This window comes from Lethenteron reissneri, chromosome 63 (genome assembly GCF_015708825.2).
Source record: "Lethenteron reissneri isolate LAM-NWPU_2019-01 chromosome 63, ASM1570882v1, whole genome shotgun sequence".
Classification (NCBI taxonomy): domain Eukaryota; kingdom Metazoa; phylum Chordata; class Hyperoartia; order Petromyzontiformes; family Petromyzontidae; genus Lethenteron; species Lethenteron reissneri.
The window spans coordinates 8,399,839-8,422,064 of NC_083841.1; the positions used below are offsets into that span (position 1 = coordinate 8,399,839).

A 22,226-nucleotide genomic window follows, 5' to 3' on the forward strand; every position below is an offset into this window, starting at 1 on the left:
AAAGCTTGGAGTGGCAGCCACACACAGGCGAGCTCCTGGGTGCACGACAGCAGTTGCGAGACGGGGTCAAAAACACTGGGTCAAAAGTTCAACTTTTTAAATATATAATACATACCTATTACACATTCTTTGAGTCTTTCGGTAAAGTCACGTAGATTGGTTCAAAGAAAATTTCAAAAAATAACAAAAAACTACGACGAACGTCCTGATGACGAAGACCCAAATAATATTAATTGCTGCAGTCACGAAAACTTTAAGTCAAGAAATAATTGATTACAATTAATAACCTGACTGCTCATGGAAAAAAAAAATCACGCGCATTTCCACAGTAAATATTTAGCGGAGTGAAGACAAGTGAAACTATTTTTCACCAACATACACACCGTAATGCATTTAATATATGTGTAATGCGAGCGTAAATGGGGTTGTTGCTGGGCTCTGGCCCAATCACACGGCCCGGGTATTGGGGGACGGAGCCTGGTCTGCGGGGCGTGTGGGAGGGGCCACCGTTCACCTTGGCTCCAATGGGAGGCGAGGTGAATGGGGACGGAGCCAGCAGGGCAGTATGGGAAGGCCGGATCTGACGATCTGGAAGGGGAGGAGTCAAGGCCACGTGGGGGGAGAGCATATAAGTGGGAGCCCAGAAGAGATCGGGGGAGTTGGGGAAGTTAAGAGGCTGAGCCACGTTGGGTGGTGAGAGGAGATCCGCGCCATCGGCCACGTGGCCGAAGGACCTCAGCACGCCGTCGGCCAGCGGTGTGCGGAGTGCGGGAGTGGAGGAGCTAATGGAGGAGCGTGCGCGGCACGCGAGAGGAGACGCTGGTCCCTCTCAGGACCAGCGGGGTGTGAGGAAGAGTGGAGGAGCTGACGAGGGAGCGCGTGCGGGGCGCGCGCGAGACGACGCTGGTCTGCGGAGAAGACCAGCGGGGTGCAGAGAAAGAACCTAAATAAAAGACCAACGGAGACCAGCAGTGCCTGACGGAGTCTTTTATTACATATGAGCACACTCACATACAGATGTAGTGGCATAGGGCTGGCTGCTGGCAGAAAAGGGGATCTGCGGCGTACGGCAGTCCTGACGTCAGCAGGCCAGGATATACACGAGAGGGGAATCTAGAAGAAAGGTCACAGAAGGGGCCCACCAAGAACCCGCTAGTAGGTTCCAGAAAGGGGGCGTGGCCGGGGGCGGAGCAAGGCCACGCTGACAGTGTAAGGGGGCCCCTGTGGGGGACCTCGGGGCTGTTGTTGGAGTAGGATCCCCGTCGTGCTGCTGAAGTCCATTGTCGCCGTTCTTCTCGTCGTCTTCACCATTCTTCTCGTCGTCTTCACCATTCTTCTCGTTGTGTTCACCATTCTTCTCACCATCTTCACCATTCTTCTCATCGTCTTCACCATTCTTCTCGTCGTGTTCACCATTCTTCTCATCGTCTTCACCATTCTTCTCATCGTGTTCACCATTCTTCTCGTCGTCATCATCATTCTTCTCGTCGTGTTCACCATTCTTCTCGTCGTCTTCACCATTCTTCTCATCGTGTTCACCATTCTTCTCGTCGTCTTCACCATTCTTCTCGTCATCGTCTTCACCATTCTTCTCGTCATCGTCTCCATTTCTACCATCTCGGGGCGCCAATAGTCAGGCAGCCTACAAACTGTCCCAGCTGAGTAGCGTCGCCGATAATAGAAAGTCTAAATATTAAGTGTGTTAATGCCGATGGTGCTCATTAATAAAGTGCCTGCAAGTCTTATCATCTCTGAGTTAGTCACTACACATGCAATAATGCGTATAATACATACGCAGTCACACACATACCGAATGTATTAATGCATCTACAAAAAAACCCTCTATTGCCTTAACAGACTATTGGGCCAAGTGCTGTTAGCGAGGGCCTATAAAGGTCAGCACGTAACATGAGAGGGTGGGTGGTCAACACCACGCACGACCACTTTTATCTTACTAGTGGCGATGTTCACACACCGCACCAAATACTAATTTGAGTCTGAGTGGACCTAGGGGAGGCCCAGGACCCTTTCAGATCATCGTCACTGGTGTTGACCGTGAGCGGAAATCAAACTCGGGTCACTGGGTTCGTAGCGCAGCGTGCTAACCGCTACACTACCCTTCTCACTCAGACCAGCGTATTGTATCGTATTTATACATGCGCATCATCACACATACATAAACACATACCGTAATGCATGTAAACCATGCGCACTGTACATTATCTCACCTAACTCTGGACACGTTTGTGCCAGGATAGGTGCACTTTAAAGCCATGAGTGTATTAAGGCTCGTAGGCGGCCGGTTAGTTTAACTGATCGTGTCGGCTGGCTGACAAGTTACACCACCTGCACATCCCACAGCGCTAATTCACACGAAACAAAAACAAACATCCCCGTGAAGCCTTAACAGACTTTTGGGGAAAGTGCTGCGAGCGAGCATCTATGAAGGCCGGAACGGTAGACGAGGGGGTGAGTGACCAGCACCACGCCCGAACGCCTTTGTCTCTCTCGTGGCGATGTTTAATACATACCGCACCAGGTACTCATTTGAGGCTGAGTCAACCTTGGGGAGGCCCGGTACCGGTTCTAATAATCGTCACTGGTGTTGGACGTGAGCGGTAATCAAACTCTGGTCGCCGGGTTCATAACGCAGCGTGGTAACCGCTACACTACCGCTCCCCGCACTCAACTACCCTCTCGTCCCAAGGGCGGCAACCTGCGGTTCGAGTAGCTCTTTGGACTTCCCCCTTTGTGACTTTTTTGGCTGCCCCCTTTGCGGGCAGCTATTTAAAACATTTTTTAAAACATAATTCAACGTCAAAATTATTGATTAAATATTGCAGGGAATTGGTCACTATGGATTGTCTTGGTGATGGCAAAATGTACAACAGTCGAACTGCACTATTGAAGAAGAACTAAGGAGGGGACATCTAAATAGACACGGTTTATTCCATCACTTATTTTGTTAAAGTGAGAATGTGTTGTCATCTGCTGTATACCCGCTGCTGTTTGTGTACAGGTATATCTCGTATCTCTCTTACACACGCTCAAATGTATTTTAATAATAATTCCACTTATATAGAGCTTGTCATCAAGGATCTCAACGCGCTGTACAGGATACAGTGACATCAGACATTCAGCATAAAAAACTATTATATTGTAAATACATTTTAAAAATCAATTTACGAAATTAACTGAAAGTTTAGTAATCGGAAGCGTCAAAATATACAATTTTAAAATGTTCACAGACTCAGAGATCCCTGATATCTCGCGGAAGATCGTTCCATAGCCCGGAGATACACGGGAACAATCTCCGGTCAGCCATAGACGAAAGCCTCGAACTGAGAATGCAGAAAGAAGAGATGCATCCCCAGATCTTAGGGACCTCGAGGGGAACATATGGGTGCAGCATGTCAATGATGTAGGCTGGGGCAAGATGGTTTACCGCTTTTTTAAGTGAACAATAGGATTATAAACTGTATCCTATGTTATTTCCAGCACCTACCCCACACGGAAACACACAGATCCACCGTTTCGTCTTTAACAGGCAATGTGGGGCAAGGGCTGTACGCGAGCATTTATTGAGGCCAGAACGGCAGCATACTATTGGGGTGAGTGGCCAAACCCAAGCCCGGCCGCCTTTGTCTCCCCAATGCTGATGTTTTGCGCACGTGACCAGATACTCATTTCGGACTGAGAAAACTTAGGAGAAGCCCGGGTCCGATTCTGATTTCATTCACCACTGATGTTGGCTGTGGACAAGAACCGAGCTCGGATGTCCAGATCCGTATCGCAGTGCGCTAACCACCACGCCATCGCCCACCACTTTCTCTTTACCGAACGCAAAGACAAAGATCCCCCATATAGCCTTAACAGACTGTTGGGGCCAGTGCTGTTAACGAGCGCCTATTAAGGCCGGCACGGCACGCGAGAGGGTGGGTGGCCAACACCACGCCCGGCCGCCTTTGTCTCCCCAGTGGCAATGTTTACACATTGCACCAGGTACTCATTTGAGGCTGAGTCGACCTAGGGGAGGCCCAGGACCGATTCAAATAATCGTCACTGGCGTTGGCCTTGAGCGTCAATCGAACTCGGGTCGCCGGATCCACAGCGCAGCGTAGCGCTAACCGTTGCACTGCCGTTCCACACACACACGCGCGCACACACACACACACGCGCGCGCACACACACACACACGCGCGCACACACACACGCGGCGCGCGTTCACACGGAGTTCGCGTTCTTGCACACACACACCTCACCTGTTCTCCGCGTTCCTCGTATAATTGGGAGGCAATTAAGCGCGACTAACGGCTGAGGCTAAAGCCATTATGGGCCCGCATATTGAATCTTAAGCGCGCGAATTAGCCGCTGTTAAAGGGCGCTCTGGGGCTAATTAATAATCGCTAGAATTGGCCTAAGCCGGCCCCATTCTCAATGAGCCTCATTGAGCGCGAGAGTTCCGTGGAGCTCGGAACGGGGATCAAGGCGGGGGATAATTCTCGCTCTCACGGCCTGAGGGGGTGAGGGGGAGGATCAGTCGTGCCCCCCCTCAAAACGGGGGGAGATGGGGGGGGGCCTTCACGGGGACTGCGAGAGGCGCCAAAAGTCGCCCTCCCCTGCGTCTCGCTTCACAGTTTTCACTGGCGCCGAAGTGGCGCAGCAAGAGCGGTGGGTTCGTGCGTGGCTGGAACCGTCGCCCCGCTCCCCACCCCCGAATGTGCACAATGAGAAGAAGAGAAACAAAAAAAGGACTTGCAGGTTATTACTGGATTGGAATTGACAAAATGAAACAAATATCGCCCCCCCGCCGCCGTACAAGGCACGCAATATTCCTACCACGAGACCCACTGCAGTTTTCACCCCGTACCGCACAGGGATAGCTGCCGTGAGCGGGTTCCCGAGGCTAAAACAAAGACTGCGCTCTGAGACGTTTTATTACTCCCGTATATTTATGTTCTGATTGTTTTAATCCAAAGTTGTTTTTGATACTGCAATGGCAGTGGTGCGACACACAAATAACAAAAACCATTAACACATTCGTGAATGACACTAACCTGTGTACAACATGAAAGGGCGCCACGGTGGCTCGGAGATGTTAACTACCTCGCCTGGTATGCAGGAGGTCGTCGGTTCAATCCCGACCATGACGCCTGCTGTTGTATATTTGGAGTTTGCGCATCTCTCTCCCCGTGGTTGCATGGATTTTTCTCCGGGTCTTCCGGTTTTTCCCTCCACATTTATAAACAACATCACGTGTTTAGAGTATTTGACTGCCCCTATAAATGTCCACGTGGTAAGCCACTTCGTTGAGCTATTATTTGTGGCCAGGTCGCTTCTGAAATAGAGCTCTACAGCTCAGTGGGCATTACATGGTAAAATAAAAAATAGTTTAGTTTGTATCTCCAAACAGGCAGAATCATCCACATTTGTGCTCTTTCGACACCCCATTATGGCTACGTTCAGCGAGTGTAAGAAGTGCACCCATCTCTACGTGAACCACCAACGCTCGCTATCAAATCTCCAAATTGCAGACCGATAAATTGCAGTGTTTTCTTCTTTCCATCTCAGTGTAAGTCCACGCGTCTCCACGTGCAATTCCATGTTTCCTTTCATTTCAAATGCTATAGTACGAGAACACATGCGGTGATGTGGCCCGTCAGTGAGGATTCTGGTGGTTGAGATCATGTGGGTGAATAATGTGTGCAGGATGGAGCCGAAGGAGGGCACGTGACCAAGAAATATATCAAATTAAGCTTGACAAGTCATCGGATTCCTCCAGTATAAATATTTTGATTCTAAAGACGGGCATGGGAGTGGCACCCCAGAGGTCGGCGACTAAGGCGAAGACCTCAAGCCACGTGGTACTGGTGGTGCTGCTGGTGGTGGTTCTGGTGTTGCTGTGGTAGTGCAGGTGGTGCTGGTGGTGCAGGTGCGGTTGTGTTGGTAGTGTTGGTGGTTCTGGTGGTGCTGGGAGTGCCCGCTGTGTTAGTGGTGGTAGTGCTGGTGGTGCTTATAGTAGTGGTAGTGCTGGTAGTTCTGGCAGTGCTGGTGGTGCTGCTGATAGTGCTGGATGTGCTGGTACTGCTGTAATGTGAGGATATATCCGGCTCAATGACGTATCACAACTCGTCATGATGATTGGCTCTGCCGGTCCTGGTTTATAGCCAATGGGGGGAAGCCTAAGGGCGTGGCCCTGACGTAATGGAAAGGTGACAGCTGTAAGTAGGGGATTGGTTCTAATGGCTTTGGCCACAGCCAATGGGAACGTGAGTCAGGGGCGTGGTCCCGGCAGCTTACGAAGGGGCCTGGAATATTCCATGGAGGCTAACCAGGATTGGGGGAAACGTACCACGTGACCCGGGTATTAAATAGGGGTGGAGACGAACGACAGGTGGTCAGAACGGAAACGAACAGAGGAAGGGGGCCACGCGGGAGCGGGGCTCCGGGTTGCCACGTGGCAGTGTCTCTCTATCTGTCCCTCTCACGCTGCTGACAGGCAGCGTGAAGGAAAAGCTGTATACAAGTTGAATAAAAGACGGATTCCAGAAGTCGCCTCAACGAGCTTTATTACACTGCTAGTGGTGCTGGTAGTGCTGTTGGTACTGGTGGTGGTGATAGTAGTGGTAGTGCTGGTGGTGCTGGCTATGACGGTGGTTCCGAGACTACTGGGGCGGGTTGTCATTGCGTCGCTTATCACGACGAGCTCGCGTCGCCATCAAGGAGACTCTGCTCGTGGACGAACCGCTCACCCATGACCCCAATTTGACTCTGCCACGGGAAAAAAAGAAAAATCTAGAGCGGTGTTGCGGGCACCTCTAGCTGTGTGATTGCGCAAAAACAAAGATCGACAAACCTCACCCTTTCACCGCCCCCCTCCCTCCGCGCTCCAGTACGAGACCAAACAAGTTAATAAGTAAAATCAACGCGGTGGGGTTTTTTGGCATCGTTACCAGACGCCCTGCCAACACGTGGCGCTGGCACGCAAGCGAGAACGACGCAGCAGCAACTCCGTAGCTGCTTCTGTGCATCTCACCTCTGTCCACCCCCACAGCCTCCTTTGTCTCTCCTCTCTCCGCACTCCGCAATCGCTTTGCATGCCCGCACGCACGCGTGCAGGCACAAACGCTGGTTCTTCAGGAGGGGTATTGCATCTATCCAAGTGGGGAGCTGAAGTTTGTATTGGTTTAACGCGCTGCGCTGACAAACCCGGGGACCCGAGTTTAATTTCCGTTCACGGCCAACACCGGTGATGATTAGCTGTACCGGTCCTGGGCCTTCCCCTAGGGTCGACTCTACGAGTACCTGGTGCGGTGTGTAAATCACGCCGCTGGGGGAGTAAAGGCGGCCGGGCGTGGTGCTGGCCACCCTCCCCCTCGTGTGCCGTTCCGGCCTTCATAGGTGTATATTGAAGGCTATACGGGGGATATTTGACTTTGTATTTATCTCAGCACTTCGGCTTCTCGGCCACGGCATACATCAGTGGCGAGAGATGTGGGAAACAGTCATGCACACACTCACCCAGTCCGTCGCCCTGCCACTTCAACAAACCGTGGTGAAGTATGGTTAAACCCCAACAGAAGAACGATTCCTGATTGTGTCAAAATATTATTATCATCATTATATAACGCACATATGCAGGTAGAGTGGAACCTTTCTACGTATATTTTTACAACTGGGACAAAGATAATGGACAAAGTTCCATAGTGAATTGAACGATAATAGTTACATTGAAGGTGATGAACTAGTAAACTCCAGAAACTAGTGCAGTCCACGATTACCCTCGAACGGTATTGGACCCCCGACCGCAGCAAACATGTAAGTGCGAGTAACAGCATAACTCCTGCTGCCAATCTGTAATGACCAATGTTTGTGTAGTATGATCAAACAACTCTGGTGACTAACCCGGTGCGGGGAAGGCCTTTATCGAGCAGTGGATTTAGCGACTAATGGGGATGATCATTGTTATTGTTTTAACGTCTCCCGTTTCGAACTCGTCCAGCTCCTGACTCAGATCTCTCAACGCCTCGCTCTCCCTCTCTCGCTCTCCAAAGAGCAAATCGCGCGGAATGCGCCGGATTTCGTTAGCTGCTGAGTGCAAAGCCGGATCGAGCACGGGGTAGTGCTTCCAATAGGCGACCACCAGGCACAAGCAGGTTGGCATAGATTACAGTTAGTGGCGCAACTCTGGTTGAGGGTATGTGGCAGCGTCATGCGACGCATCGGGGACCAGTCGGCCAAAAGGGAGCCCCGAATCAACAGATAAACGAGTGGAAAAATGTTAATAAAAAATATTCATAAAAAAACATTACCTGCAGTCTATCATGGACCAAGCCCGACTAACGCATTTGGCCATTGCATCAACAGAGCAGCAGAAAGTTGCGCGATCCACCCCTTTTGGGGAAATCCTAGAGCGTTTGGGCCGGTATGAAAGCAAGACGCACGATAACTTAATTGTGAGTATAGTACTCTGAAATATTGTTATTAATACTGTCACTGTGAGACGGTCTTCCTCTAAACCCAATACACGGTGCAACTAAAGTAATATATATATAGTTATAGCCTACATAATATTGTATACGGGTTAAAATGCATCCGTAGCTATTTCAGTTAAAGTTCGCCCGGAGGAAGGAGGGGGTCCACAGTCGGATCTTGCATAGGCCCCCCGTTCTAATAGGAAGCTGCGCCCCTGAGTGCAGTATAGCTACGTTATTGCGTCTAGAAGGCATTCATTTACTGTGCTTCAATGTCGCCAACTTTACGTTTCCCGGCCTTCACCTGCCCACCCTGACCAGCGTGGTGAAGTACGGTCTTTAATCCCCATGCCTGACACGGTGCGCGGAGGTCTTCATCCGGTAGTGAATTGTATAACTCAACATTTTATCTCAACGTTATTCCTCTACAACATTTCATGCCTATAGACCGGTGGTCCTTAACCTGTTGCCCACGCACCCCCAGGGGGTGCATCAAACCTATGTAACATTACATATGAAAAAAAATACAATTGAGAACTAAAGGGGTGCAAGACTGCAGTAAAGGTTAAGAACCACTGCTCTAAACTATCTTCCAATTTCAGATAATATCCACGGTATCTCCCTCACACCTCTCTCCCTCACTCCCTCCCTCCCGCTCACCTTTCCTACTCGATTGCCTACACCCTCCCCTCACACCCTTGAGCAGCCGATTAAAGGTGCTGAAACTTCACAAATTAGCGTCACTAACAATGCCGCTCGCTTTCCGTCAAGTGGCGAGAGGGAGAGCGGAATCGAGTTAAGCGCGAAGGGGAGGAGGTCGTGGAGTGGATCCGCCATACGGTGAATGAGCGGAGCCTTGATTTAAACCTGTGGGTTTCGGTAAGCCAATAATCCGACAGGCGAACAGGTGCGATCGGGCGAATGCACGACTAAGCGAGTGAGTTCACTCACAAGGTTGGTGGGTTGCAGAGTTAGTTTCCGCCTGTGCCAGTTTGCTGGTGATTGAATCGCTGTATGAGTTCGCTGAATGCGCATTAGCTCTGAACTGTTATTTCATCACCCAGAGAAAGTCTCGAGGGAGTGTCAAGACTTTTTGTTCAGGAAGATCGTGCATTCAGATGTTTGGCAGGCAATTTTGTGTACGTAGCTTTGGTAAACTAATACGATACATTTCTCGAGTAAATGCTTGCATTTCTGAAGAAATTAGTGACGAGTTGTAGCACCAAACGCCGTTAGTGAACGAGTCACTTGTGAATTGGTTGTTATTTTGTATAAAAATACGGGCTCATAGCCCTTGAGTGATTATCTGTGAGCGTGTTTTTTGAATGTAGTGAATTGGTGTGTGGTAAAGTAAGCCGTGAGTGGATTGGTAGTTAGTGAATTAGTTAAGATTGTGAGTGGAGTGCGTGTGGTGGGACTTCGGTCGAGAATTCATGCACGAGTGAAATAGTGAACCGTGGCTGATGTTTACGTTTAGGAAGTTATTGAGATCGCGAATTAAAGTGTTCATGTACGAGTGAGCCGCGTGGCTTTAAGGGTTAATGGGGGGAAACCATCGATTGAGTTGGCGTGCGAATTAGCGAGTGAATAGCCGAGGTTATCCACAGTCGTTTAATGATTTAGCAGAGAGTGTGTCGATAAACTGCTATAAACCACTTGGACCGGGGTTAATGGTTATTAAGCCTGTTTAGTGAGTTAGTGTATTAGTGTCAGTGAACAGGCGAGTTAATGAGTAAAAAGAGAACACACTAAAATGCGAGTGTAAGCTGGTGAGTGGGTTGGTTAAGCTTTAATTTTGGCAATATTAATTCGCCAATTTGATGTTTCATCAAACAGTAAGCTACGCATTTTCTACAATTGAGAAAGTTTGAGTTGTAGTCCTTGTAAGTTGACATTAGCAATGCCGTGAGTGTTTGGCGTGATGCTGAATGAGTGTTTGCCATACTTATTTCATTTGTGTTTGACTGACTGCATTGTCAAGTGAAGTTCACAAATAGCAACTTTCAATACACAAAATATATACTGCTCCTTCTCCAACAACAATAATAATTTAAAACATCACAATATTAACGGTACAACTAGACGCAAAGCAGTTTAAAATTGTACTTTAGAAAAATAATCTCAACTTGTTCACGATTTTAAATCGTTGAAATCGTAAAAAAATAAATCTGTTGTAGTGACACGGGTAGAGAAACGGCGAGAAGGCCCTTGGCCAAGATGCTCAAATGGTGCAGACTGAAGCTGCGGGGCGAATCCGGCCCCGGGGCCAGGCGCAGAGGAGACCGCCTTGTCTGCAAGGACGGACACTGCAACATGGAGCTGGGGAACCTCGCGGCCGGCGGCCGGCCCCGCTTTGCCCTCCTCGTGGACTATTGGACCACCATGGTGGAGCTGCGGTGGCGCTATAAGACCGCGGCATTCCTGCTCGCCTTCCTCGGCAGCTGGTTCCTCTTCGGGCTCATCTGGTTCGCCATCTGTCGCCTGCACGGGGACCTGCCCGGGTCGCAGCCGCCTCAAGACCATGTCCCCTGCGTGGTGAACGTCCACGGGCTCACCACCGCCTTCCTCTTCTCGCTCGAGACGCAGGTGATGGCTAAACGCGCAGGCCACACTGCAGATGACCACTCCATGATGCACAGGTCATGGTAATAATAATAATGCTACTACAATAATGCAATTGATCCAGGAACGTGTTTATGACCATTCGTCGCTTGACCCCCCCGCCTCTTGCATCTATCACGAACCAGGTCACCATCGGCTACGGCTACCGCTACGTGACCGAGCGGTGCCCCGAGGCAGTCGCGCTTCTCGTCCTGCAGTCCCTCTCGGGCGTCGTCATCAACGCGTTCATGTGCGGTGCCGTCATGGCCAAGATCGCCGCCCCCAAGCGCCGCGGCAAGACGGTGGCGTTCAGCGACCGCGCCGTGGTGTGCGTGCGGAGCGAGCGCCTCTGCCTCGTCATCCGGGTGGCGAACGTACGCAGGAGCCTGCTCATCGGCTCGCACGTCTACGGCAAGCTGCTGCGGACCACGCCGACCCAGGCTGGCGAGACGCTCATCATGGAGCAGAGGAACGTGAGCTTCTCCGTGGACGCGGGCGCAGGCGACGCGCTTTTCTTCATTGCGCCGCTCGCCATCTACCACGTGATGGACGAGTCCAGCCCGCTCTTCGGGCTGTCCCGATCGGATCTGAGTGGAGGGGACACCTTCGAGCTCGTCGTGTTTCTAGACGGGACCGTGGAGGCGACGGGCGGCTCGTGCCAGGTCCGGTTCCATCCTCCCCCCTGCACCCCCGGCTCTCCTCTCTTCACTCAACATGACAGTCTAATGGATGGGGATGGTGCAGTGGGGGGAGTTGCCGAGGGGGGGGGGGGTGGTGGAGACTGTGGCATGAGTAGCGTAGGCAAGAACATTTTCGAATGTGTGACGAGATACCAGGGATGCAAGCAACTATGGGGGGAGGGGGGGCGGAAGCGTTATGCGACGTGGAGATTGCCCAGTCGGCCATGAAGTGGGCGCCAAATCGACAGATAAACAAGTAAATCAACATGAAGAAAATGTACACGTAAAAAAAATAAAATTGCAAAAAATTTACGATAAATGCCTAAAAAACATTTTTACGAATGAAAATTTATTTCAGAAGAATACCTCGCGTAAAATCGAGTAGCGCTATTGATGGTGTTTGTTTTCTGAACACCAGGACTCTATCCTAACTACATGCGCATGAAAGCAAGATGCACGACAACGTAATTGCGTGTTGTACCTTTACATCTTTATTATTAATACTCTCACTGTGAGACTGTCTACCTATCAACCCACTAAACGGTGCAACTAAAATAATATATATCTTGATTTGAAGCTTTCGTGACTGCAGGAATCCATACTCTTTGGTTCTTTCGGTAAAGTCACGTAGTTGTTTTATTTCTAACTACGTGACTTTACCGAAAGAACCAAAGAATATAATATATATAGTTATAGCCTACATATTATTGTATACGGGTGAAACACCATCCGTAGCTATATCAGTAAAAAGTGAGTCGGGAGAAAGGATGGGAGCCCGCAGTCGGATCTTGCATAGTCGCCACGTTGTAATAGGAAGCGGCGCCCCTTATGGGGAACATCAGCACAAGCATGAATGCACAATGTGAAGCAAATGCCTTCCTCACACCGCGTTGGCTCGAGGCGCGAACACGTCGCCTCTCTCTCTGTATCGTGGCCTGAATCACCTGGAAAGGACAGGGACCAGTGGCCTTGATGTGTGTGTGTATGTTGAACTTCTTTTGCAACGTACGTAGCCAACCGTGCTAATCAGAGGTGCGCGAGGGCTGCCGTACTCACAACAAAACGGTTAGAACCACTGGGTCAGCCGACCATCTAAGTCGGAGCAATATTTGAATTGGTCCCAAGGCATCAACCCTTAACCACACCGGCATTGACCAGCGTGGTGAAGTATGGTCAAACCCCCCCCCCCCCCGACGACCACTCGCACGGCGTTGGGGGGAGGAGGTCGTTGCGCAGTGTGCGGATTGACCCCAGGGTCGTGCGCGCAGACGCGGGCGTGCGGGCACGGGCGCCACGCGGTGCGTCTTGACTCATCGTGGTGCACTTGTGATGTTACCGCCAACCGCGCGGTAGTCTCGCCATCCACGCACTCGCCATCGCTACCAGAAAAGCTCCACGGTCGTGTGGGGGGGGGGGGGGAGCTCAGCCCCGGGGAAAACTGCCTGAGGAGTTGCGAGGCTTTGTAGGAAAAGAGCCGCCGCTGCTTCTCTGCTCGTGTCGCGTATGGCTCTGAAGGAGCGAGCGTCGCATCTGCTGCTATAATAATTTACATTTGTCAGACAAATTTCATCCAAGGATCCCAATGCACCTCGTGCATGGAAAGCAGTAAATAAAAGAGAGCCAGCAGCGTAAACAACCAAAACTATGGGGGAAAGGTCATTTTAAAGAGCTGAGTTTTCAAGGAAGATTTAAATAACTCGAAAGATTCTGATCGTATTATCATATTATCAGAGACAACGCGTTCCATAGTCTTGAAGCTGCACTGGCAAAATTTCGATCACCCCAGGAATTGAGCCTTGACCTCGAAATACTAAGACAAAAGAGATCAGAAGATCTAAAGGACCTCATTGGTGGTGTATATAAATGTGACCAGTTCCTGTCAGTAATGTGGGGCTAACCCATTGACAGCTTTGTAGGTCAATAGCAGGGACCTTATAATCAATTCGATATTTGATTGGTAGCCAATGCAAGGACAAGAGAACGAGTGTGATGTGCTCACGAAATGGGGTTTGCGTAAGCGTTATATAGCCGCTGCCTGCTGGGTATTCCCCGGTCACGCACGACTCATCCGCTCTGTGTGTGTGGGCCCGCTCTCTCCCAGGTGCGCACCTCCTACCTGCCAGACGAGATCCTCTGGGGCCACCGCTTCCTGCCGATCGTATCGACCTCCAAAGACGGCAAGCACAGGGTCGACTTTGGCAACTTCAACAAGTCGGTGGAGGTGGACACGCCGCACTGTGCGACGTGCATGCAAGGAGACCAGAGCGACGACAAGGTGGACGTTGAAAATGTGGGAGAGGGACTGGATAACCCAGCGTTTGATGTGACTTCCGTGGTCGACGAGACGAAGATGTGAAGGATCATCTTCATCAGCAGCAGCAGCAGCAGCAAATGCAACATTTTCAGCAGCAACAAAATAATCATCAACAACAGTAACAAAAAAATATAAATCAACAGTACCACAAGCGTCATCATCATTAGATGTAGCAGTAATAGCTGCAGCAGCAATGTATGGATAATCATCATCAACAGCAACAGAATCACCATCAACATCAACAGTGACAAAACAATACTAATCAGCAGTAACATAAACATGATAATTAGATGTAGCACTCATAGCTGCAGCATTAGCAAAAGCATCATCGTCAGTATGTTTGTGTTATCATTCAGGTCGTGGACTCTCCCTGCTTAAATGCGATTTTAAGAGGTTGCTCATCAATAGTAGCCCTAAACCAGTGGTGGGTATTCCACATTCCTATGGCAGGGATCATTATCGACTTAATGTGCACCATTGATACTTCTCCATAGAGCCGTGCTTCTCATTTTATGGTCCTGGGAGGAGCGATGGGTTACGTTGACTCCTACCAGGGGATTCAACTCGCAAGCTTCCGACTCCCAAGCAGATCATAGTGAGCACAGAGACACGCCATGGGTGTCTCATCCTTATCGTGATCTCCATCAGAACCACAATGTGTCTATCTGAATAAGGGCGCCACGGTGGCGAAAAAGGCGCCATGGTGACTAGGAGATGTTAACTACCTCACCTGATATACGGGATGCGTGGGTTCGATCCCGACCCTGGCACCTGTATATGTGGAGCTGTGCATCTTCTCCCCGTGGTCGCGTGGAATTCTCTCCCCCGCCCTCTGGTCTTTCCCTCCACATTTAGAATCAATGTGCGTTTAGAGTATTTGGCTACTGCTATACCATTCCACGTGAAAAGACACTTAATTGACCTATGCTTTGTGATAGCTAGTTCGCTTCTGAAAAAAAGAGCTACATCGCTCAGTGAGCCTTACCTAGTGTGTGAATCCACTGCTTTATTAGGGCTCTCCTTTAGCGTCGTGTCGGTTTTGGTATTTGTTTTGACCTTACTTCGCCACGCTGGGGAGTGCGGGTTTTGAAGAGTCGGGCGCATGACATACTCAGGTATCACTTGCCACTGACGTTCGCCAATGGGTTCGTAGTGCAGTGTTTCGCACACACTGCCGTACCACATCCATCCAGTGTTAGGGATCACGATACCAGGTCACGGTAGTCACAGTACGCATAGGTTAGAATATTATACAATCCACGTGTGGGAGTGCGTGTGCCACACGAGATTAAAGCTTCATTCAATGAGAACAATGTGAATGTATATACGGACACTCAGGAGAGCGATGTCGCGGCTCAGTGACGTCACTATGAAGTTAATTTTTCGTCACGTATTCTATGGTTCCTCTAGTCTTGCTTCGAAATAGGAACCACGTCTAACGGAGAGGGCCCTTGCCTATTGATATTTAACAGTTCACTCACATTGGTTCAAGCAAGACCAATTCTGCTCATGAGATACTGCATGTCTAAATCAGTCCAGAGCTTGCGTAAAATCAATGCTACTGAAATGATGGCCTCCCAAAAGCCAGTGTGACTGATGGGATGTGGAAACACTTTTTTCTCACGTGGATGGACAGGCGTGCGAAGGAGGTGTGTCATCTGCTTGTTAATTCTGTGACTACGGTTTAATGTCGGCACAGAAACGGCGCGAAAGTGTTACAGCAGCACCCTTTACAAACTATTTAAAGTAGTTTTTTTTACATAAATAACAAGACTTCACATATTAATAAGGTGCAGCGTGTACAGCATTATTTGGCATGTGTCGTGACGAGTACTGCAAGATCCGACCATGTCCGCCCAGTACTCGCTAAGCTGCTTTTGCTGCCCGGTTGCTGAACGAATACATTATAAGGTTGCACTCATTATACACAACGTGCTTGCCACAAATTAAGCACAATACCTTCCTGATCTCGGTAAGGAGTGTAAACCATTATGTGAGTTGTGGTCATTCTCGCAGTGGCTTTTGGCTCGCCATTGAACAATGACGGTCACCGCATCACGCGTTTTCAGATGTGCTTTTGCGGCCGCCTTGAACACTCTTCCTTCCGATTTTAGGAAGCCACTGGAACTATGCACCTTTAAATCTATATTGAAAACGAATTTCTTTATAACTGTTTTGGTGTTAAGTTTAATACTCTCCCCCACACCTCCGATTAGCACGGTTGGCTACGTGCAGAGCGAAATAAGTTCAACCTACATGCATGTGTAGTGAGTCATTCAGAGACACTCTTTAGGAGGCAACAACATTTATTTATACTTAGGCAACACCGTTACACACGGGACTAAATACACCTATCTCTCACTCTTGTTACACACGGGGATAGAATACACCTATCTTTCTCGCATACGGGATAACTATAATCGAGTCATAGCAGCCAACGCGCTGTCTGACCCACAATGTCGAAGACAGAGACAGAGGCGAAGACATAGCACTTGAGTTCCACTTCACCTGCAGACAGCCCCGATATTCGATCGGAGCTTCCCTTTCATCCTCATCGGTGCGGCCTGGCTCTACCCTCGACCGCGCCTACCTGTAGAATGTTCCCAAAGGTTCCAAGCCACCTTACACCTGTTCCCTCTCTGGCTCCGCCCTTAACCCTTGCCCCCTTTGGGAACTCTCGAGACGTTTTCCCACCACTCTTCCCGTGTCCCCTCGTTCACCTTTGGCCCACATCCCTCGCCCCGGCCCATCACGTGCTTAACTCGGTGCCGGGGTGACTCGTCCTCACATACCCCTACTGCCAGCCGCTCCCAGCACACTCTCCAAGCGACCGGCTCTGCGCAACCACCTGCGGCACTAGCGGAGGCTGCTATCCCCTACTCTGTCGGTAGGACTCATCTAAAATCCTTCTGCTCGCACCCAGTACCATGCCCCTAGTGGCCTACTTTGTGGTACTGCATGGTGTGTTATCCTCTGTGCCCGTTTCTACGGCACTTGGCGCTAGACCGTAGTGATCCATTTAACATCACTACACATACATATTAATAGCGCATTCGTGTATCTATAAGAGTCGTTTGTCGTTTGAATCGCGTTTTGATTTGTTCCACGGGATATGCCCAACAATGTCACTGCAGTGCACACATTATTATGATGATGCATGTGCCTTTGGAGCCATTCATGCGCTAAGTTGCATGGTGTAGGCCTATCAAATCCTGTCTCCTCCCACATATGCAGTTACTCACTAATAGATTGGGCCAAGCATCCCAATATAGGACAACAAAGCTTGGACAATTGTTTATCAGCGGTTCTGGCTTCCTCCCCAGCTTGTTTTTGATATCCCGCATCTCCGTGACAAAAACACCACCCAGCGATACAAAACTCCTACAGCAGAAATTTGAGACGCGATTTGCACGGACGATGCAGTAGTGAAGATATATATCTGGGACCTTTTGGCCAGTATCCAAAATGATGAAAAATGATGAAAAATAAGAGTAGGTTTTACCCTTTCTGGCAAAAAACAGGAGGTATTAAGATGTTAAAACACCAAATAGATATCTTTATTTGAATCTTTCGTGACTGCAGGAATCCATACTCTTTGGTTCTTTCGGTAAAGTCACGTAGGTAGAAAAATATAATGAAAAATAATCTCGCTCATTAACACAACTGACGTGCTTGCGTGCGGGGATGGAATTCCTTTCCAGCTCAGACCCCGCTTGCTTGCCCTTCGCCACATATATAACGTCTTGTTGTAACATCTCTCTCACTTTGTTTCTTTCTGGTTCAGTAGTGCCACTGCTGGATTATTTTTTCTGCCTGAGGACGACCGCTTGTGTTGCGATCGAAACGTCGTGATATATTATTATTATAATTCTTTCTACCTACGTGACTTTACCGAAAGAACCAAAGAGTACAAAATAGATACATGTTTCAAGACATCACGTCTGCATTAACCACACGTACTTGTGTCAATACATGCAAACAAACATACTCTGATAATATATGCATTGTCTTTGAAACTGATTGGCCTACACCAGAGGTAGCCTTCTTTATTGCTTATTTGGCAAAACCCTATTATTATTTATCATCAGTAAAGATGCAATTATCACGAACTATATTTTCGATATGAAATCTGTTTCTATATAGCAGAAAAAGCGATTGCGATGTCGTCGGCAATACCTGATGCACGTGGTGAGCATGACGTAACCCCGTTAGGCCACGTGTCGCCGGGAAGTGATATTTAACGGTGTGGGAGTGGCGACACCTCAGTGATGTCACAGGAGCGCTTTAGAGACGAGGCATCGCAGCCGTGTAGCATCCCGCCCAGCCACCCAGCCCCAATAGTCATGTCCAGGCGATGCGAGCCGTTGAGATTTTGCACCATCTTCTTCCCGTGTTCTGTTAAAAAACAATAACAGGTACGGCTATTTTAGTACACACAATACGACAGAAAGGTACAAGAACAATTGGCTTGCATAATGTGCATGCAGAATGTATGTTGATTCCCATATAAATAACCCCACCGGCAATGGATACCCATTGTCATTTATATGCATTCAGTAATCCCCCCCCACACACACATCGCTCAAGAAGTGCTCACAAGTGATGCCATCACATCTACCCCTCTATTTAAGGAACAAAACAGGAGGATTTCTCTACAAATATGGCTGTCGCCTGATGAAGCTAGATGTAATTACTGGTGAAACATTGTACTCAGATTATAAATGTTGTAGCTTTGCTCTCCAGAACACAGGTGGGCTGTACTAGTAACGAATTGGCATGTTCTGTTTATGTGACACACCTTACTAATTGGCTGTGTCAGGTGGTGGCGGGTTTCACGGCACATTTGTATATCTACCTAATCTAACCCAAAAAACCTGGAGCCAATTCTTACTCAATGAAAGTTAGCACTGAATGCATTGGCAGAGACGCTAATTGTATTTAGCACGCAGGCTTTCGCGATCAATATTATTCATTTAAAAAGTTATTTTGGGTTAGATATTTATTTTTGCACACGTATTTCACTGCAGCTACACGTTAATGAATGCACAATACTCTCCTGTACTTTCCATTAAATAAATTGATATCTTATCTGAAAATGAAAACGAATGTCTCATTTGTATCAACTTTCAAATCACTGTTGTGTATGCACAATATTAAACACAGACTAAACAATATGATCCACCTATAGCTTCATATATATGTAGAATATGACTTCTGGACACCCCGGTTGTTATAGAATCACACGGAGACTAGATTCTTATTCAGGGCTACTCGCCGTTTATTCACTCCTCTTCCTCCATTCCACTCGCACTCCTTCTCTCTCTCCACACCTCCACCCGTGGCGGGCACTCGCTATCCCCCGTCCCTTTCTCCTTCCTCACTCCATCTCTCCCGAGACTCACCCTCACGTCTCCCGAGGCTCCCCCTCACGTCTCCCGAGGCTACCCCTCACGTCTCCCCCTTTTCCCCACTACCCTGGACGTCTACACTCCAACTCCCCTCTCTCTGACTCCCCCTGCCCTTCTGGCCCCCCTTTCCTATCCTTTCTCTGGGGCTCCTCCCTTTCTGCCCCTCTTCCCGTGCTCGCCTATCGTAGGAGCAGACAATGCGGGGGAGGAAGGGGGCAGGGACAGGTGGAGAGAGAGAGGGGTGGGGGTCCAAAGTGAGTGGGCGGGAGACGAGAGCTGCGCAAGCAAAACGAGCAGTGCAAACAACACGCTAATGCAGAAGCAAAACAATGGGGGAGTTGGGAGGAGGTGTCCTTGTGCAGCGCAAACAGCATGGGCGGGGCAGCCAGTCAACCAACCATAATGTAGGAGCAGACAATGGGGGGAGGAGGGGGCAGAGACAGGAGGAGAGAGGGGGGCAGAGATAGGGGGGGGAGAAGGGGGGCATTGCACCTCGCTACACACATTCACACTGCTGACGGTAGAGGTTTACAAGAAAACAGAAATCAAGTCATGACCCACAGTGGTTGATGACATATTTCCAATGATTGCTGAGTTTAAAACCGTCGTCTCGGTTGAAATTGTGTCTGTGTCTATATATATGGATGGCTTAGTTTCCCCAATGTAACTGCTGCCGCAAATACAGCTTAGTTTGTCGATGCCGGGATATTGCATGTCAGGAATCTTGTCCTTCACAGATGGGATCAGGTCATGAATTTCATATACTGTGTTAAATCGGACCTGGATCTTGTGTTTGTTCAAGATTTTGGAAATCTTTTTAGTTATCCCTGTTATGTAAGGCAAGGTTATGTTTTTTTTTATTGGATCTTCAGATGGCTCCTTCCTCACGGTTGGGAGGATGGCTTTGCGGATTGTGTAGTCAGAATATAAATTCGCCTTGAGAGCCTGGTGTACGTGTTTGAGTTCACTGATCAGGTGTTCATGGTTGGATATACATTGAGCTCTATGGTGTAGCGTCTTGATGAGGGAATTCTTCTGGGATGGATGGTGGTGGGAATCAGATTTTAGGTAGGCGTCAGTATGGGTTACTTTCCTGTTGGCACAGTGGATCATTGAGCCATCTGGTCTCTTTTTGATTAAGACATCAAACAAGGGTAGCATGCCATCCTTTTCTACCTCCATGGTGCATTTGATTGCTGGGTGTATGGAATTGATGTGGTTGAGGAATTGTTTCAGAGCCAGTCGGCCATGTGGCCAGATGACAAACGTGTCATACACATACCTCTTCCACAAGGACGGGCGTAGAGTGGATGCCTGGATGGCGTCTGTCTCAAATTTTTACGTGAAAATATTGGCCACAACCGAAGATAAGGGATAACCCATTGGAGTGCCTTCAGTTTGTTTGTAGAATGTTCCATTCCAAGTGAAGTATGTATTGATGAGGTAGTGTCTCACCAGGGCTGGTACATCAGCATTCAGTCCTTGTTGAACCAAATTTTCAATTTTTGCAATAGCATCGCGTACAGGAACTTTGATGAACAAAGAAACTACATCGAAACTAACGAGCAAATAATTTGGGGACAGTGAGATGTTTTTAATTGACCAAACCAGGTGAGCTGAGTTAAGAACAGAAGATATGGTCTTACCAGTGAATGGCTGCAAGGTCTCCGACAGATATCGGGCCAGTTTGTAGATGGGTGAGCCAATGGTGGACGATAGTACAAAGGGGTTTACCTTCTTCATGGATTTTTGGTAAGCCATATAGTCTGGGTGGTCTAGCAGCAGAAGGTTTTAAGGAAAACTGTTTGGTCTGTTCAATTAATGAAGCTGAATCAGTGATGATACTGTTCGCTTTTGTAATGAGGCAGTTGGTGGGATCTCTTTTAATTTTTGTGTAGCTACCATCATTAAGTAGGGCCTGAATGTTGTTATTTTACACGAGTTTGTCCATGATGACCGTGGCATTGCCCTTGTTGGGAGAGAGGATGACGATATCTTCCCTCTTTTTAAATTGAAATGACTCAAAGCGCTCCTCCTTATTGATGTTGCTGACTGGTATCTTAGCGCTTTTGAGGGTTGCAGCGATTTCAGATCTTGTCACGTCTGCAGCGATGTATCCCAAACCTTTAAGAGCTACATCGACCTGATCAATAATATCATCTACTGGTATGTGTTTGGGGGTGACTGCGAAGTTAAATCATTTATCCAAAACCGACTTTAGACCATCGTAAAGTAGGCTATTACTCAGATTGATAACAACTTTGGCAAGGTCTAACTTTTTATTGCATGGATCTGGTTTCTTCTTGAAAAGGAGGCTGAATTTGGAAATCAGATTATCTTCATATTTAGCTAACATTGTAGCGGCTGAAAAAGCGGTCATGTTATTTATATGTCTTAAATCAGATGTAGACATTTTTTTCTGGCAATGTTAAGTGTGATTTAAAGAGTGTCTTGTCTAAATTATCAAGTTCAAATCGGAGCAATCCTATTCTCTCTGAAATTAGTGATAGGCTGGCTTTAAACACGATTCATTTAGCGTTAGGAGAAGTGACAGCAGCAAATGTGAGTTCAGTGCAGAGCAGTCTAATTCTCTCAGAGATCAGGGCCAAGCTAGCTCTAAACAAAATTCGTTTGGCATTGAAGGACTACCTTAGAGTCGCGGCATCTCTTCAGAAAGGTGAGTGACTCGATCAGATGAGCTTTCTTGTCTCGGAGTTTGTTAAAAGATCTTATGGTTATGTGGAAACCC

At 48.5% G+C, this 22,226-nt stretch overlaps 1 protein-coding gene across 1 annotated transcript; it reads left to right on the forward strand.

The window, feature by feature from the left end:
- Positions 1 to 9,239: 9,239 nt before the first annotated feature.
- KCNJ1 (potassium inwardly rectifying channel subfamily J member 1) lies at positions 9,240 to 19,801 on the forward strand. Its single transcript, XM_061577296.1, has 3 exons — positions 9,240 to 11,060; positions 11,222 to 11,737; positions 13,857 to 19,801. The coding sequence occupies exons 1-3, from the start codon at positions 10,692 to 10,694 to the stop codon at positions 14,109 to 14,111; spliced, it is 1,140 nt and encodes a 379-aa protein (XP_061433280.1). The 5' UTR covers positions 9,240 to 10,691; the 3' UTR covers positions 14,112 to 19,801.
- The last annotated feature ends 2,425 nt before the right edge of the window (positions 19,802 to 22,226 follow it).

What these genes read in the sequence shown, in the direction of transcription:
- KCNJ1 (XM_061577296.1), top strand. Translation starts at nt 10,692, where the DNA reads ATGCTCAAATGGTGCAGACTGAAGCTGCGGGGCGAATCCGGCCCCGGG. An exon ending in TCTTCTCGCTCGAGACGCAG is followed by an intron (nt 11,061 to 11,221) that starts GTGATGGCTAAA and finishes ATCACGAACCAG; the next exon opens with GTCACCATCGGCTACGGCTA. An exon ending in CGACGGGCGGCTCGTGCCAG is followed by an intron (nt 11,738 to 13,856) that starts GTCCGGTTCCAT and finishes GCTCTCTCCCAG; the next exon opens with GTGCGCACCTCCTACCTGCC.